At 54.7% G+C, this 13,623-nt stretch overlaps 3 protein-coding genes across 3 annotated transcripts; all 3 read right to left on the bottom strand.

Annotated features, from left to right (window-relative positions):
* Positions 1–869: 869 nt before the first annotated feature.
* JKF63_00211 (uncharacterized protein) lies at positions 870–1,256 on the bottom strand (the record flags this gene model as incomplete). The annotated part of the gene is made up of 1 exon (XM_067896263.1): positions 870–1,256. One exon carries the CDS (start codon positions 1,254–1,256, stop codon positions 870–872), a length of 387 nt encoding a protein of 128 aa, XP_067752420.1.
* Positions 1,257–7,631: 6,375 nt separating this feature from the next.
* Positions 7,632–8,438, bottom strand: JKF63_00210 (uncharacterized protein; the record flags this gene model as incomplete). The annotated part of the gene is made up of 1 exon (XM_067896262.1): positions 7,632–8,438. The coding sequence occupies one exon, from the start codon at positions 8,436–8,438 to the stop codon at positions 7,632–7,634; it is 807 nt and encodes a 268-aa protein (XP_067752419.1).
* Positions 8,439–9,783: 1,345 nt separating this feature from the next.
* On the bottom strand, positions 9,784–10,797 carry JKF63_00209 (uncharacterized protein; the record flags this gene model as incomplete). Its single annotated transcript, XM_067896261.1, has 1 exon — positions 9,784–10,797. One exon carries the CDS (start codon positions 10,795–10,797, stop codon positions 9,784–9,786), a length of 1,014 nt encoding a protein of 337 aa, XP_067752418.1.
* Between the last annotated feature and the right edge of the window lie 2,826 nt (positions 10,798–13,623).

Below are 13,623 nucleotides of genomic sequence, written 5' to 3'. Positions count from 1 at the left end.
CGAGTCTTTATTCTGTTTTATTTTTATATAGCTGCAGTGCCTCTACTTCCCCAAAAAAGAAAATAAAAAATAAAAAAATGGGTGAGTCAGGAGTCACTCGTGGAAGAACGAGGCGCAAAGGGAAAGACACACACACACACATGCCTCCATCATCACAGGCGCACAGCCAAAGAAAAAAAAGAAAGGAGAGGAGAGGAGAGAGTGAAAGAAGAGCGAGCAAGCATGTAGAACAGACCGTATGAATAACACAATGAAGACCGGAAAAAATAAAGGTGGCGGAGTAATACCGCAACAGCGACGATGCATCAAGAATTCACTGGCTGCTGTGGTACGCAGGCCGTCGCGCGATGCAAACACAGCGTTCAAGGGAAAGCGTGAGAAGCCACACCACCTGAGTTTACTCGGTCACATCACTGTAAGGCCGCCCATGGAAAATTGAAACGAGCGGCTTCGTCTGAAAGACGTGACAATGCCTCCTGCTCCACAGCTATCATTGGCGCGTGCGGGTGTCATCAAAAATGCGCGCACACACACACACACGCACACACACAGAGAGACATACATAAGTGCATACACATCCTGAAAGATGGAGAAGGACAAACAGAAGCTGTACATCAAACTGAGAATGCCTATACGCTGCGAAAGAACAAAATAAGGGCATGAGAAGGTGACGCAGCGGGAAACATAAGGCGCAAGACGCTTCTCCATACAGAGATAAGCGGCACCGCCTTACATATAGCGACGTGTTCCTCTCCGAAGAGTCACATCGTTCCTCCTCTATGCAACCCCCTTTCCCCCTTTTCAAATCAATTGTCTTCTATGGGGTGTGTGGGGAGACTCCCAGACCCCCTTTTCTTCGCATGGCCCTTCTACGCCGTAACGGCCTCATTCCCAGCGCTTTCGAGTGGCCGGTCCGGTGGACCAGAGCGCATGGCTAACAAGTAAACACCATTGATCTTCATGTTGATCAGCGTGTCATCGTCGTTCGTGACGTTGGCACCGAAGTGTTTTCCAACAATCACATGCCAAGTGCCACCGTACGTACTATCTAGCCGACACTTCAACTTCTCCGCTATGTCCTTATAGGTGTGCTCGACTGGCATGGTGTCGAGAACGCTCTGCGCGTGCTCCACCATTTCCTCCGTCAGCGTCCGGTTTGTGTCATGCTGAAGGACGTCGATCACCCTCTCCGGACGTTCTACCCTTTTCGTCTCGCTCTTGTGCACCTCAACATCATAGTCCTCCTCGTCCGCCATGATGACCGTATATATCCCCCCTTCCTTTACGGCTCCCCTCCAGTGGACAGTCAAGGAAACGAGGACCAGCCAATGAGCACGAGTAACGGAACAACAACAGCGACTGGAAAAAAAAGCGAACACCTCGTCTCTACTCGTCGGGAGCGCACACGAGCGGTGGAATCTGCGTAGGTGACCAGCAGAGTTCACTAAGAGTATGTCCTCAGGAAACTAACAGCGCGCGTGTGTGAGTGGTGTGCACGCGTAGGGGAGAGGATAATGTATGTGTGTACGCACTCAACCAGGGAACGGGTACGGTCCAAGACCTTCAGAGAGCAAATGAACAACCCGCTCACCGCCCGAGGCAGACATTATGAAACAAAAATCAGTCACGTGATGGGGAAAAAAGAGAGAGAATTTGGAAGACAGACTGCACGACATACGTTTTCTCAGACAGCTACAACCCTGTGAAGCTCACCACGCAAACCCCGATAAAAGGAGAGGTGGGGGGATGAAAAGGGCCTAAAGACCCGATGAAGCCACTGCATTTGAATTTGTCACTAGACACACACTGGTCGCCTATAATATCAGCGCGTCTATCTCATGTCATTAGGAACGGGAAAAAAAATTAGACTTCATCTCACATCATTCGCCGCAACTGACGAACGCGAGATCGCCTCACATGATCGCGGGGGCTTACAGCGCCTTCCGCAACACGATATACCATCCGTTACCTCTCAACGTCCCATCCGTTACTCGTTTGTAACCCACACCAACATCGTTGAAAGTGTGACGTGAGATCTGTACGCCGTCCACCCCCCGCGCTGCTGTCGGGAAAGTTCTCCCCGAAATTCGAAGGGTGAAGGGCAGGGTACACACACACACGGCAGCACATACGCACAGTCATAGCAGATCTTGGTTATTGGAATCAATGGTTATCGTCAGCGACCGTGTCCGGTAACGGAAATACATTGCGTTGTTGGAATCATTCTGGCACGCCACAGCCGGCACGCGCGCAGCACACGCGGCCAGCAGCCGCCCGCACACTCTCGCATCTTCGCTGTGCATGAATCGTCTCGCGTACGGGGCAGATGCGCGGCACGGGATTATAACAGCGTCGCACGACAGAGGCCAGCAGCGCACCACATCTCAGCGCAGCACCAGCAGCCCTCCACCACCACCACCACCACCACCATCACCATCACCGCCACGACCCACAACACAACACAACACCCCACGCGCAACCGGTAACCCTCAGAGTGGAGTGATTTGCGATATGTTCGATTTCTCAGCACGCGTACAGCTCAGCGCACACTACAATGAAACATCTTTTGTCATCCTGCGGGTGAGCCGGCGCGCACACAGAAACACAAGTAAGGGGGCACGGCGGGAGAGCGGGGAGGAAGGGAGGAAGGTAGGGCACACACACACACACACACACGCACACGGCAGCACACGGCAGCACATACGCGCAGTCATAGCAGATCTTGGTTATTGGAATCAATGGTTATCGTCAGCGACCGTGTCCGGTAACGGAAATACATTGCGTTGTTGGAATCATTCTGGCACGCCACAGCCGGCACGCGCGCAGCACACGCGGCCAGCAGCCGCCCGCACACTCTCGCATCTTCGCTGTGCATGAATCGTCTCGCGTACGGGGCAGATGCGCGGCACGGGATTATAACAGCGTCGCACGACAGAGGCCAGCAGCGCACCACATCTCAGCGCAGCACCAGCAGCCCTCCACCACCACCACCACCACCACCATCACCGCCACGACCCACAACACAACACAACACCCCACGCGCAACCGGTAACCCTCAGAGTGGAGTGATTTGCGATATGTTCGATTTCTCAGCACGCGTACAGCTCAGCGCACACTACAATGAAACATCTTTTGTCATCCTGCGGGTGAGCCGGCGCGCACACAGAAACACAAGTAAGGGGGCACGGCGGGAGAGCGGGGAGGAAGGGAGGAAGGTAGGGCACACACACACACACACACACGCACACACACACACACGGCAGCACATACGCGCAGTCATAGCAGATCTTGGTTATTGGAATCAATGGTTATCGTCAGCGACCGTGTCCGGTAACGGAAATACATTGCGTTGTTGGAATCATTCTGGCACGCCACAGCCGGCACGCGCGCAGCACACGCGGCCAGCAGCCGCCCGCACACTCTCGCATCTTCGCTGTGCATGAATCGTCTCGCGTACGGGGCAGATGCGCGGCACGGGATTATAACAGCGTCGCACGACAGAGGCCAGCAGCGCACCACATCTCAGCGCAGCACCAGCAGCCCTCCACCCCTCCACCCCCACCACCACCACCATCACCGCCACGACCCACAACACAACACAACACCCCACGCGCAACCGGTAACCCTCAGAGTGGAGTGATTTGCGATATGTTCGATTTCTCAGCACGCGTACAGCTCAGCGCACACTACAATGAAACATCTTTTGTCATCCTGCGGGTGAGCCGGCGCGCACACAGAAACACAAGTAAGGGGGCACGGCGGGAGAGCGGGGAGGAAGGGAGGAAGGTAGGGCACACACACACACACACACACGCACACACGCACACGGCAGCACATACGCGCAGTCATAGCAGATCTTGGTTATTGGAATCAATGGTTATCGTCAGCGACCGTGTCCGGTAACGGAAATACATTGCGTTGTTGGAATCATTCTGGCACGCCACAGCCGGCACGCGCGCAGCACACGCGGCCAGCAGCCGCCCGCACACTCTCGCATCTTCGCTGTGCATGAATCGTCTCGCGTACGGGGCAGATGCGCGGCACGGGATTATAACAGCGTCGCACGACAGAGGCCAGCAGCGCACCACATCTCAGCGCAGCACCAGCAGCCCTCCACCCCCTCCACCCCCACCACCACCATCACCGCCACCGCCACGACCCACAACACAACACAACACCCCACGCGCAACCGGTAACCCTCAGAGTGGAGTGATTTGCGATATGTTCGATTTCTCAGCACGCGTACAGCTCAGCGCACACTACAATGAAACATCTTTTGTCATCCTGCGGGTGAGCCGGCGCGCACACAGAAACACAAGTAAGGGGGCACGGCGGGAGAGCGGGGAGGAAGGGAGGAAGGTAGGGCACACACACACACACACACACGCACACACACGCACACGGCAGCACATACGCGCAGTCATAGCAGATCTTGGTTATTGGAATCAATGGTTATCGTCAGCGACCGTGTCCGGTAACGGAAATACATTGCGTTGTTGGAATCATTCTGGCACGCCACAGCCGGCACGCGCGCAGCACACGCGGCCAGCAGCCGCCCGCACACTCTCGCATCTTCGCTGTGCATGAATCGTCTCGCGTACGGGGCAGATGCGCGGCACGGGATTATAACAGCGTCGCACGACAGAGGCCAGCAGCGCACCACATCTCAGCGCAGCACCAGCAGCCCTCCACCCCCTCCACCCCCACCACCACCACCATCACCGCCACGACCCACAACACAACACAACACCCCACGCGCAACCGGTAACCCTCAGAGTGGAGTGATTTGCGATATGTTCGATTTCTCAGCACGCGTACAGCTCAGCGCACACTACAATGAAACATCTTTTGTCATCCTGCGGGTGAGCCGGCGCGCACACAGAAACACAAGTAAGGGGGCACGGCGGGAGAGCGGGGAGGAAGGGAGGAAGGTAGGGCACACACACACACACACACACGCACACACACACACGGCAGCACATACGCGCAGTCATAGCAGATCTTGGTTATTGGAATCAATGGTTATCGTCAGCGACCGTGTCCGGTAACGGAAATACATTGCGTTGTTGGAATCATTCTGGCACGCCACAGCCGGCACGCGCGCAGCACACGCGGCCAGCAGCCGCCCGCACACTCTCGCATCTTCGCTGTGCATGAATCGTCTCGCGTACGGGGCAGATGCGCGGCACGGGATTATAACAGCGTCGCACGACAGAGGCCAGCAGCGCACCACATCTCAGCGCAGCACCAGCAGCCCTCCACCCCCTCCACCCCCACCACCACCATCACCGCCACCGCCACGACCCACAACACAACACAACACCCCACGCGCAACCGGTAACCCTCAGAGTGGAGTGATTTGCGATATGTTCGATTTCTCAGCACGCGTACAGCTCAGCGCACACTACAATGAAACATCTTTTGTCATCCTGCGGGTGAGCCGGCGCGCACACAGAAACACAAGTAAGGGGGCACGGCGGGAGAGCGGGGAGGAAGGGAGGAAGGTAGGGCACACACACACACACGCACACACACGCACACGGCAGCACATACGCGCAGTCATAGCAGATCTTGGTTATTGGAATCAATGGTTATCGTCAGCGACCGTGTCCGGTAACGGAAATACATTGCGTTGTTGGAATCATTCTGGCACGCCACAGCCGGCACGCGCGCAGCACACGCGGCCAGCAGCCGCCCGCACACTCTCGCATCTTCGCTGTGCATGAATCGTCTCGCGTACGGGGCAGATGCGCGGCACAGGAGTTCAAGAGTGCTACAGGGGGGATCGGAAAGAGACGGAGGACGGCAAGAAGCACAATAGGGCGCAGTTGACTGGTCATGAAAAAAAAAAACTGACGACGTGAACTGCCTGGTATGTTTGGAGGGAGGGAGCCCCCTTTTTGCCCGTCTGCTTGGCTCCCAGGGAGTGAGTGTTTATGGTTTCTTTGCGTCTCACGACTTGTGGAGAGGGCATCTCGTCCATTCTGGAGCTGTTGGAGTACACCTCTTGAGTCTGGTGTGATCGCGGGTTCGATGACGAGTGCTGCCAGGAAATGTGTGTTTTGTAGAGGTGATAAGGAGGGGGTCGGGCTTGTGAAGTATTCAAGAAGCAGGCCGGAGGGCAATGGTGCAGCTTGACGGGCTAAGCGGCTACAACACGCACACTTATCGTCCTCGACACCAAGGGAGGGTGGACGGCGGTGGGCGGTGGACGTCTATGGGGATCATGTACAGTGATAGCCCAGACTGAAGGAGTTCCAGTGTGACAGTGGATTGGAAAAAGTCCGACGGTGGTGCTTGCCCACTGCCACTGCGTGTAGCATTGGAAGATAGAGGTTGGCAGCCCAGTAACACATCGACGACATAAAAGCACCGAACAAGAAAAATGAACAATCACACTCACGTTTCCCCGCTCTTGTGTTTACCCATGTGCGCAGCTTCATCTTTGCCATCCCACTCACATGTTGGCCCCAAAAGGGTTCAAAAGAAAGAAAAAAAATGTATTCGTTTCTATAACCACTTCCGGGAGGAATGGCGCTGCACTGTGAGCCAAAACTGAATGGATTCATGTTATCCGCGATCCATATATATATATATAAAAATCCTTCATCCAACTAATATATATATATATATATGTTCGGGATATTCGATTTCCCGCCTCATCAACTCCCGTCGTGTGGGTGCGTAGCCCGGGAACAGGTGAAGGTGGAAAACGGGAACTGCATCCTCAAAGCGTTCGTGAAGAGACCCATTGTCACCCGACAGAGGCTGCTGGCGCCCGGGTGTGGGCACACCCTCCAAAAACTTGCAGCTGTCCCTCACATGTGAGTGCCCTTCCCCCATGGCGGAAACAAAATGCACAGCTCAAGTGGGCAAGCGTTCATATCAGAAGCGACGGCGTCGGAAGTGACCGGGAAGGAACTGGCAAACGGGTGATGGCGGTAGTCCAAGAAAACGCACAAAAATAACCCGAAGAGAAGCACTTGGCCCCCGATTGTGTAACGAATATACACGAAACACAAGTGCTACCGCCTGGTGGTGTGGAGTGTACAAGAGCTCCTTGCCTGCATATCACACCAATGTCCGAATCCCGCCATTCCCATGGCCATCATATCAACGACCCACTTTACAAAGACCTCCCCACACGCACACATAACGAGAGGTCGCAAGAAGCACAACTTGAGCACCGCTCCGAATGCCACGCTGAAAAGTCTTCCGCCATACTCCTCCCTCCCTCCCTCCCTCCCTCCCTCCCCCCCCCCCCCCGCCACTGCCAAACAGACAACTTAACCAGAAAGAAAAAATACGGAATAAGAAAGCCCAACACCAAGTCCCTTTGGTATCTCCCCACCCCTTCCACAGACACGCAAAGAAAGAGAGAGAGAGGCGGATGCGCACACGCACTGCGTCATACTTTCCGAGCTACGCTGAAGCGAGGAATGTCATGCGTCTTCACATAGCAAAAGTGTCGCTGGAGGGAAGGGGAAGGGGCACAGAAGAGGGGTGAGAGAAAAAGAAAAACGATGCTCGACACGCAGCACCAGCGTTACTCGGCAGACGCACAAAGAACCAACTCATGCGAGCCCTCACTCCTATCGGCTTTACCAATGTACTTCTGCCCCCAGCTACATTCACAGCAGCTTCTTTTTTTTGAGCGTCGACTTGAGGAAGTGAAACTGCATCCAGAGAACACCAGTTATGACGCCAATGAGCAGCAGTGCACACACCCACACACGGGTGAAAGTGCTCTCCGAGGTGCTACGCATGCGGCCCTCCCTATCTGCAGAGACAGCCAAATCATCCGCCACATGGGCCAGCAGCCGCTCTGTCACCCCTAGGGCTCGCTCGACGGCCTCCAGGTAGACGCGCGGCTGCAGGATATCCTTCAACTGACCTCCTGCCTCCTGGTAGGTGTAAACGTCAAGGCCGTCGATCTGTCGCCGCCTCTCCAATTTCTCGACAACTTCCTTCATACGGTTGACGTCCTCCTTGAGTTCACGATCCAACTCGATGCGCACCTTCACTGCCCTGTCCTCTGTGGTGACAAAGCTCGAGGAGGGAGTAAAACAAATGAGCTGTTCCCCGCTCATTACATTGTTGTTCGGCATCACCGCGAAGGAATGTTCGCCCTCCATCATTTCCTTGTCGTAGTACACGTTCCCTGATCCATCTTTCACGGAGAGCCGAAGCTGCACTTGTGAGGCTGGAGACGTGGCGCTGGCCTTCCAGTCGTACGTCCCGGTTATCTGCTTTTTCTTGACGTTTTCAATCGTCTCAGAGAAGCACAACGGCTTACCGTCCACAAAATGATACGTGAGCGCGTCTGCGGGTGTGATAACCAGGAGGACCGAAAGCAACAACACAAGGAGGAGGATAGGCCAAGGGCAGCCCCTAAAGAGCGAGGGCACGCAAGCCCCTTCTGTGAACGCTGACTTCATCGGTTGTTCTGGTGGCCTCGCTTTGCGCGCACCGAGATATCCTACTCTCTCAAGAGCTGCTGAACCCCTGTTTTTTTTTTTGACAGGGGAAGGACCACTTGAATCAAAGTGCGCGAGATACAGGTTTAAGAGAAATGATGCCCTTGTGTGGGTTTGTGTGTTTTGTGTGTTTGTGTGACTGCGTGAGCTTTTAAAAAAAAATTTTGAGGAGAGGGTGGGGGTGGAGGTGCTTTAGTGGGAAAATAGTCTTCGACCTAAGACAGCACGTCAATTCAGGTGAAGCGGCGCGTTTTATTATCTCCCAGTTAGCCGTGTACGTACATGTGAATGCGTTAATGTGAAGGGTTGAGATGGTTTGGATGTGTTCGCTCGTGGTAGGGACTGCCCGTGGCGACACCCACAATGCGTTTGCGTGCCAGCGTGGTCCGCCGCCGCAAGGGAAGGCGGGTATTGGAGGAGGAGGAGGGGAGGGGGGCACCAGAAGCATCAAACGCAGGACACACAGAGAGACCGGGAAAAAGCCAAAGAGTGTTTTTTTTTGTTGTTGGTTTCAAGGGCGACGGCGTTGGTGGTGGTGGTGGTGGTGATGACAGTCATCATGAAGGTGGGGGACTTGATATTAAGGGATGTTCATAGAGAGGGAAAGAATGTATTGAAGACTGTTGATCCTTCAATCTTCAGGGCGATGGCCTCTTGTGCGCTCTCTTGCCTCATACCTAGAAATATATAGATTTATATAGATCTTGAGCAGCACTCTACCTTGGTGATGAAGTCCGACAAGGAAACGCGTTGTAGCGATGGGGCACAAGGAAAAGGGACCACCCGCTTCAACTCAATAAATCAGCAGTGCGCAGCCGCCATTTGACTCATCACACATGTACAGCCCCACCCCTCTTTGGGGGCTTCCTTTTGGTTTTTCCCCCTCAAACCTCTTCCCGTGTCTCCAATGTCTCTCATGAGAGCCCTTGTAAGCTAAGACACGAGTCCACATACTCTCTCTTGACTTTTGTTCGTTGGTGTCGTCTTTTAGTGGGCCGGTATACACTTAGTCGCACCGTGCATGACCGAGAGAGAGAGAGAAAGTCATGCCAACCGCTCGGCACGTGTGCGCCAGCCCCCTCTTCCCCCACCCCCCCCCACCCTCCTCGGCACCGCCTCCCCCTGAGAGTCAAGACTCCTGCTCGGCATTTGCCTTGACGGTGCTGGAAGTAGAAAATGGTCATGGCGAGTACACGGCCGCACCATATATGAAAGGATGTACAGTACACGCCATTCCCTGAATGAGACATCCGAGGGTGCACACGCTGCTGTCATGACCGCACGAATCGCCACCATCATCACGCAATCACCTCACTCTCGATGACGTACTCCGGAGATTCACCTCGCGAATTCGATCCACCGCCGCCTTCAGGTCGAGGATGTTTCGCACCACCTGCAGACGCCCGGAAGCGAGAGCAGCAGCGTAGAGGGGGGCACTAGCAGACTCTTTAACGTCCGTTGGCAACTCTTGGGTGCCGTGCGCGTACCAGACAGCGTTCCAGCCAAGCTCGAGCGGTGCATCGACATTCATGAGGGAGTCGTCCACCATCACAAAATTCTCCGGGCGGAGACAGGCCTGCTTACTTTCGACCTCCCTCGCGTTGATGGTGTTGCGCAGCGCAGAGGAAGATGTGCCGGCGGGCCCACCCCCTGTTTCTATCGCTGTGGTGGTGGTTAGTGTCGCATCGTTGGCAACCTGCTCTTCAATCGCCCTGTAGATAGCTTCGTAGGCCTGTCGCATGGGCTTGTTGGCAATCTCCGGACTCGTTAGCCGCCACTGGTCCTCATACGAGAAGCCAAGCCACTCCACCTCATCCTCGAGGCCAGAAGGATCGTCAGCGCGATGGTGCTCCCTAACGGGTACCCCGGTCGGACGCCGTCGAGTGAATATGGAGCGCAGCCCTTGTAGGTCCAGGACTTTGCGTGCATGCGGGAAGTTGGCATTGGTGAAGTAATAGAGGTGATCCACACCAGTCGGGCATGGGCCATCGTGCTCGCCCGCATCCCCTGACACGTACTGCATGCTCAGCAACATGTTCACAAGGGGTTTATTATAATTGAGTTTGTCATAGGAGCACTGATGCACAAAATCGCTGTACTCCTTCGCGTCGACATTGTAATCCTTCACGTACCCGTAGAGAGAAAGGCCGTAACTCAGCCAGTACTTGTGAGAGAGTTGTTCTGCCTCCTCAGCAGTTAGACCGACCTTCTGCTCCGCGTAGGTAAAAATTCGCTCACGCATCTCCTCATGAAAGCCGGTTTCGCTGAACTCGTAGAGTGTGTTGTCGATGTCAAGCAACACAAACAGAGACTCCATCATTGATCAGTGCGTGTGAGTGCACCCCCCCCCAAAAAAAAAAATGTGAAAGAAAGTGGCAGACAAGAAGAAAAAATAAGCGTAAACCTGAAAAAAAAAGATTCGCCGTAATCAGTGGCGCCCCGATGACAAATTAAAATCGATATAGTGAAGCGGAGTGTACAGAAAATAAAACGAAAGAATTATATTTTAAAAAAAAGGGGGGGATAAAGAGCTGCATATATTTCCTCCGTATTTTCGCCTAGCTCAGTGATGCACGCGCGTGGCAGGGGGGGAGCACACGCACACGTCTGTGCACTTGCACTCTTCAGGGGAATTGAACGGTAGGACCTCTCCCCATGTACAGAAGTATCGCACAAAAGGGCTTTGAGAAAAACACCTATGGGAAGCTGAGCGCAATAGGAGAGGAGAGAGCACAACCGCTGCAAAGATGTGACGAAGGAAGCCTCGCAGAACGGGTAAACAAAAAATACGGACGCTGGAGAGCTAAGTGGAAGAAAATACGCGAGGAGAAAGAGAGAGACGAGAATGAAAGGGCTAGGCAATTGTCGCTAAAGGAGGAGCGAATAAGCGCAGCGGTGACATTTATAGGTCGTCACGAGAAGGCGTGATGGAAGTGTCTACAGCGGCACCGATCTGCGAGTGTGACAGCGCCCGGTGGGCCACATGTGCGAAGTAAATACACATCCCTCTGTCTCATCATTTTAGCCGGGTGATCAACGTCCTTTGATCCAAGACTTCGTGACTGATGATTGCAAACTTCTCCAAGCCCGCAGCTGCGATCGATTAGAATCGTCTCTTTTTTTTTCAAGAAGGGAGGTGGTGAAAGCTTCTCCTCTAGATTACTGTGTCTCATGCTCTCGAGGCATCCCCGCCTCGGGAGTGGAGAACGGCTGTGCTGCGGTGGCGCGATGAGTAGAGCCGACCGTAACTAGAAGCGGTGAAAAAACGAACCCAGCAGTATAGGTAGGCCACACGTGAAATCATGTTCACGTGTGAAAAAGTGTGCATGCGGATCGGGTGACGTGAGAAGCGAAACACTGATGGCTCCTTCAACGCCACTCTCCAGTGCACTGGCGGGTCAACTGAGAGGCGGAAAAGATCATCCGCGGGTCTCAGAAGAACAAAACCTTCCCAGTCATGGGAGCCACCGGCGATATCCATCAACAACACGACAAGGGCTGACGTTGCGTCTCAAAGTGATCTGCGTCTTTCGCCACATTTACAAGAATGCGTGCTTGCACGCAGCCACATATTCGCCGCCCACCCGCCTCTGCGGCACCACAGGCTGAGATCCCAGTCGTTTGAGCAGAGCCGCACCCCTGCCTGTCGGAGCTGGACCGTGCGGCTCACCGGTCCTTCTTGCGCCCACCTGTCCCCTCTCCCGCGTGCGTGCCTGCGACATCAGCGCCAGACAGAGTTGATTCCACCACACAGCGTCCCTCACGCACACCGCGCACAGCCTCGCTGGGTCGAGACAGCGGGAGGGGGGGGGGGCAGTGGGTGTCTGTCGTGTGGGGGAACAGGGGGGGGAAGGAGGGGTAAGCGGACCCTCGCCCAGGAGACGGGAATTGCCGGCCATATTCCAAAATCGGGCATGCGACGAGCAGCTTTGTCTGGTGACGGTGCCGTGTATTGAAGAGTGCGTGCTCCGGTGGCTGGGGGCACTAGCCTCCACATGATATGCTCCCCTGTGTGACGCCTCACCCTTCGGGGGAGAGGGGGGAGGGGGGGGGGAAGGAGTGTAGTGCGGCTGGCATGACACGCTCGTCTGGGAGAGATGCCAAGTCGTCAACAGAAGAAGGTGTGGCGCAGTTCGGGGACTCGCCCAAGATCCGCGCCCTCGGGGAGTCTTCTGAGGCGATGAGGGAAGGAAAGCCCGGGGCCGATCCTGGCGGGGGGGGGGGGGGCATCGCATGCGAGGCTGGTCATATTGGGTTTTGTCGCGTGGAGGCGAACGCACAGGCGCGATGATCGTCTGTGAAGGCCATGATTCATGGGGTGAAGTGCAGGTCTACGTTGAACCTCCCCGAGTACTTTGACGATCATGTCGTGATCCGCCGAGCCCCCACCGCAGGAGGGCAGCGCACAAAACCACGAAAAGAAACGCCCATATATTATGCACTTCAGTCGATGCTGGACGAGTTTCCCGGGAAGGGATGGCATGTCCAGGGGTTTGGGGGATGGGAGTGGAGGGGGAGGAAGGGTAAGCACCATACAGTGACATCTCATAACTAAAAACTTCAACACAAAAAGAGGCTGCGCTCATTAGAGAGGTCTCCGGCCCGCCCTACAAAAAAAAAAGACCAAAGCTCAAGAGACCCCACCACCACCACCAAGACTACCCTACGGAGAGAACGGGAAAAAAAAGACTACCTTTCATACAGAAGACACGGGGAGAGGACGGAGGCGCAACATGGCAAACAACATCGCAGCCCACCGCCGGTAGTGGTGGCGCAACGCGCCCAAGAAGCCATCCCCAAAACAGCGAGACATTTTAGAATGGAAGGAAACATAGACCTTCTTACACGGAGATCGCGCTTTATGTAGGAAACAAACAAATAAAAACGAAAAAAGGGCAAATCAATTACGATTGGGGGAAAAGAAAAGAAATCGTCGGGGGAGTTCGTCATCGTTGACACCACAGACACACACACACACACGCACACGCACACGCACACGCACACGCACACGCAACACGGAAGAAGTCAGTATTTTTTTTTGTCAAGTGAAACGAGTGGAAGAGATGAACATACGGGAATCGACAGGCACTCGAGGGGCTTTAGAGCTCACAGGGGGATCACATGGCGCCGTCAATGATGATCACCT

Source organism: Porcisia hertigi, chromosome 36 (assembly GCF_017918235.1).
Source record: "Porcisia hertigi strain C119 chromosome 36, whole genome shotgun sequence".
Lineage (NCBI taxonomy): Eukaryota > Euglenozoa > Kinetoplastea > Trypanosomatida > Trypanosomatidae > Porcisia > Porcisia hertigi.
The sequence above is the reverse complement of the archived record's forward strand: the minus strand, read 5'-3'. Positions and strand labels throughout refer to the sequence as shown.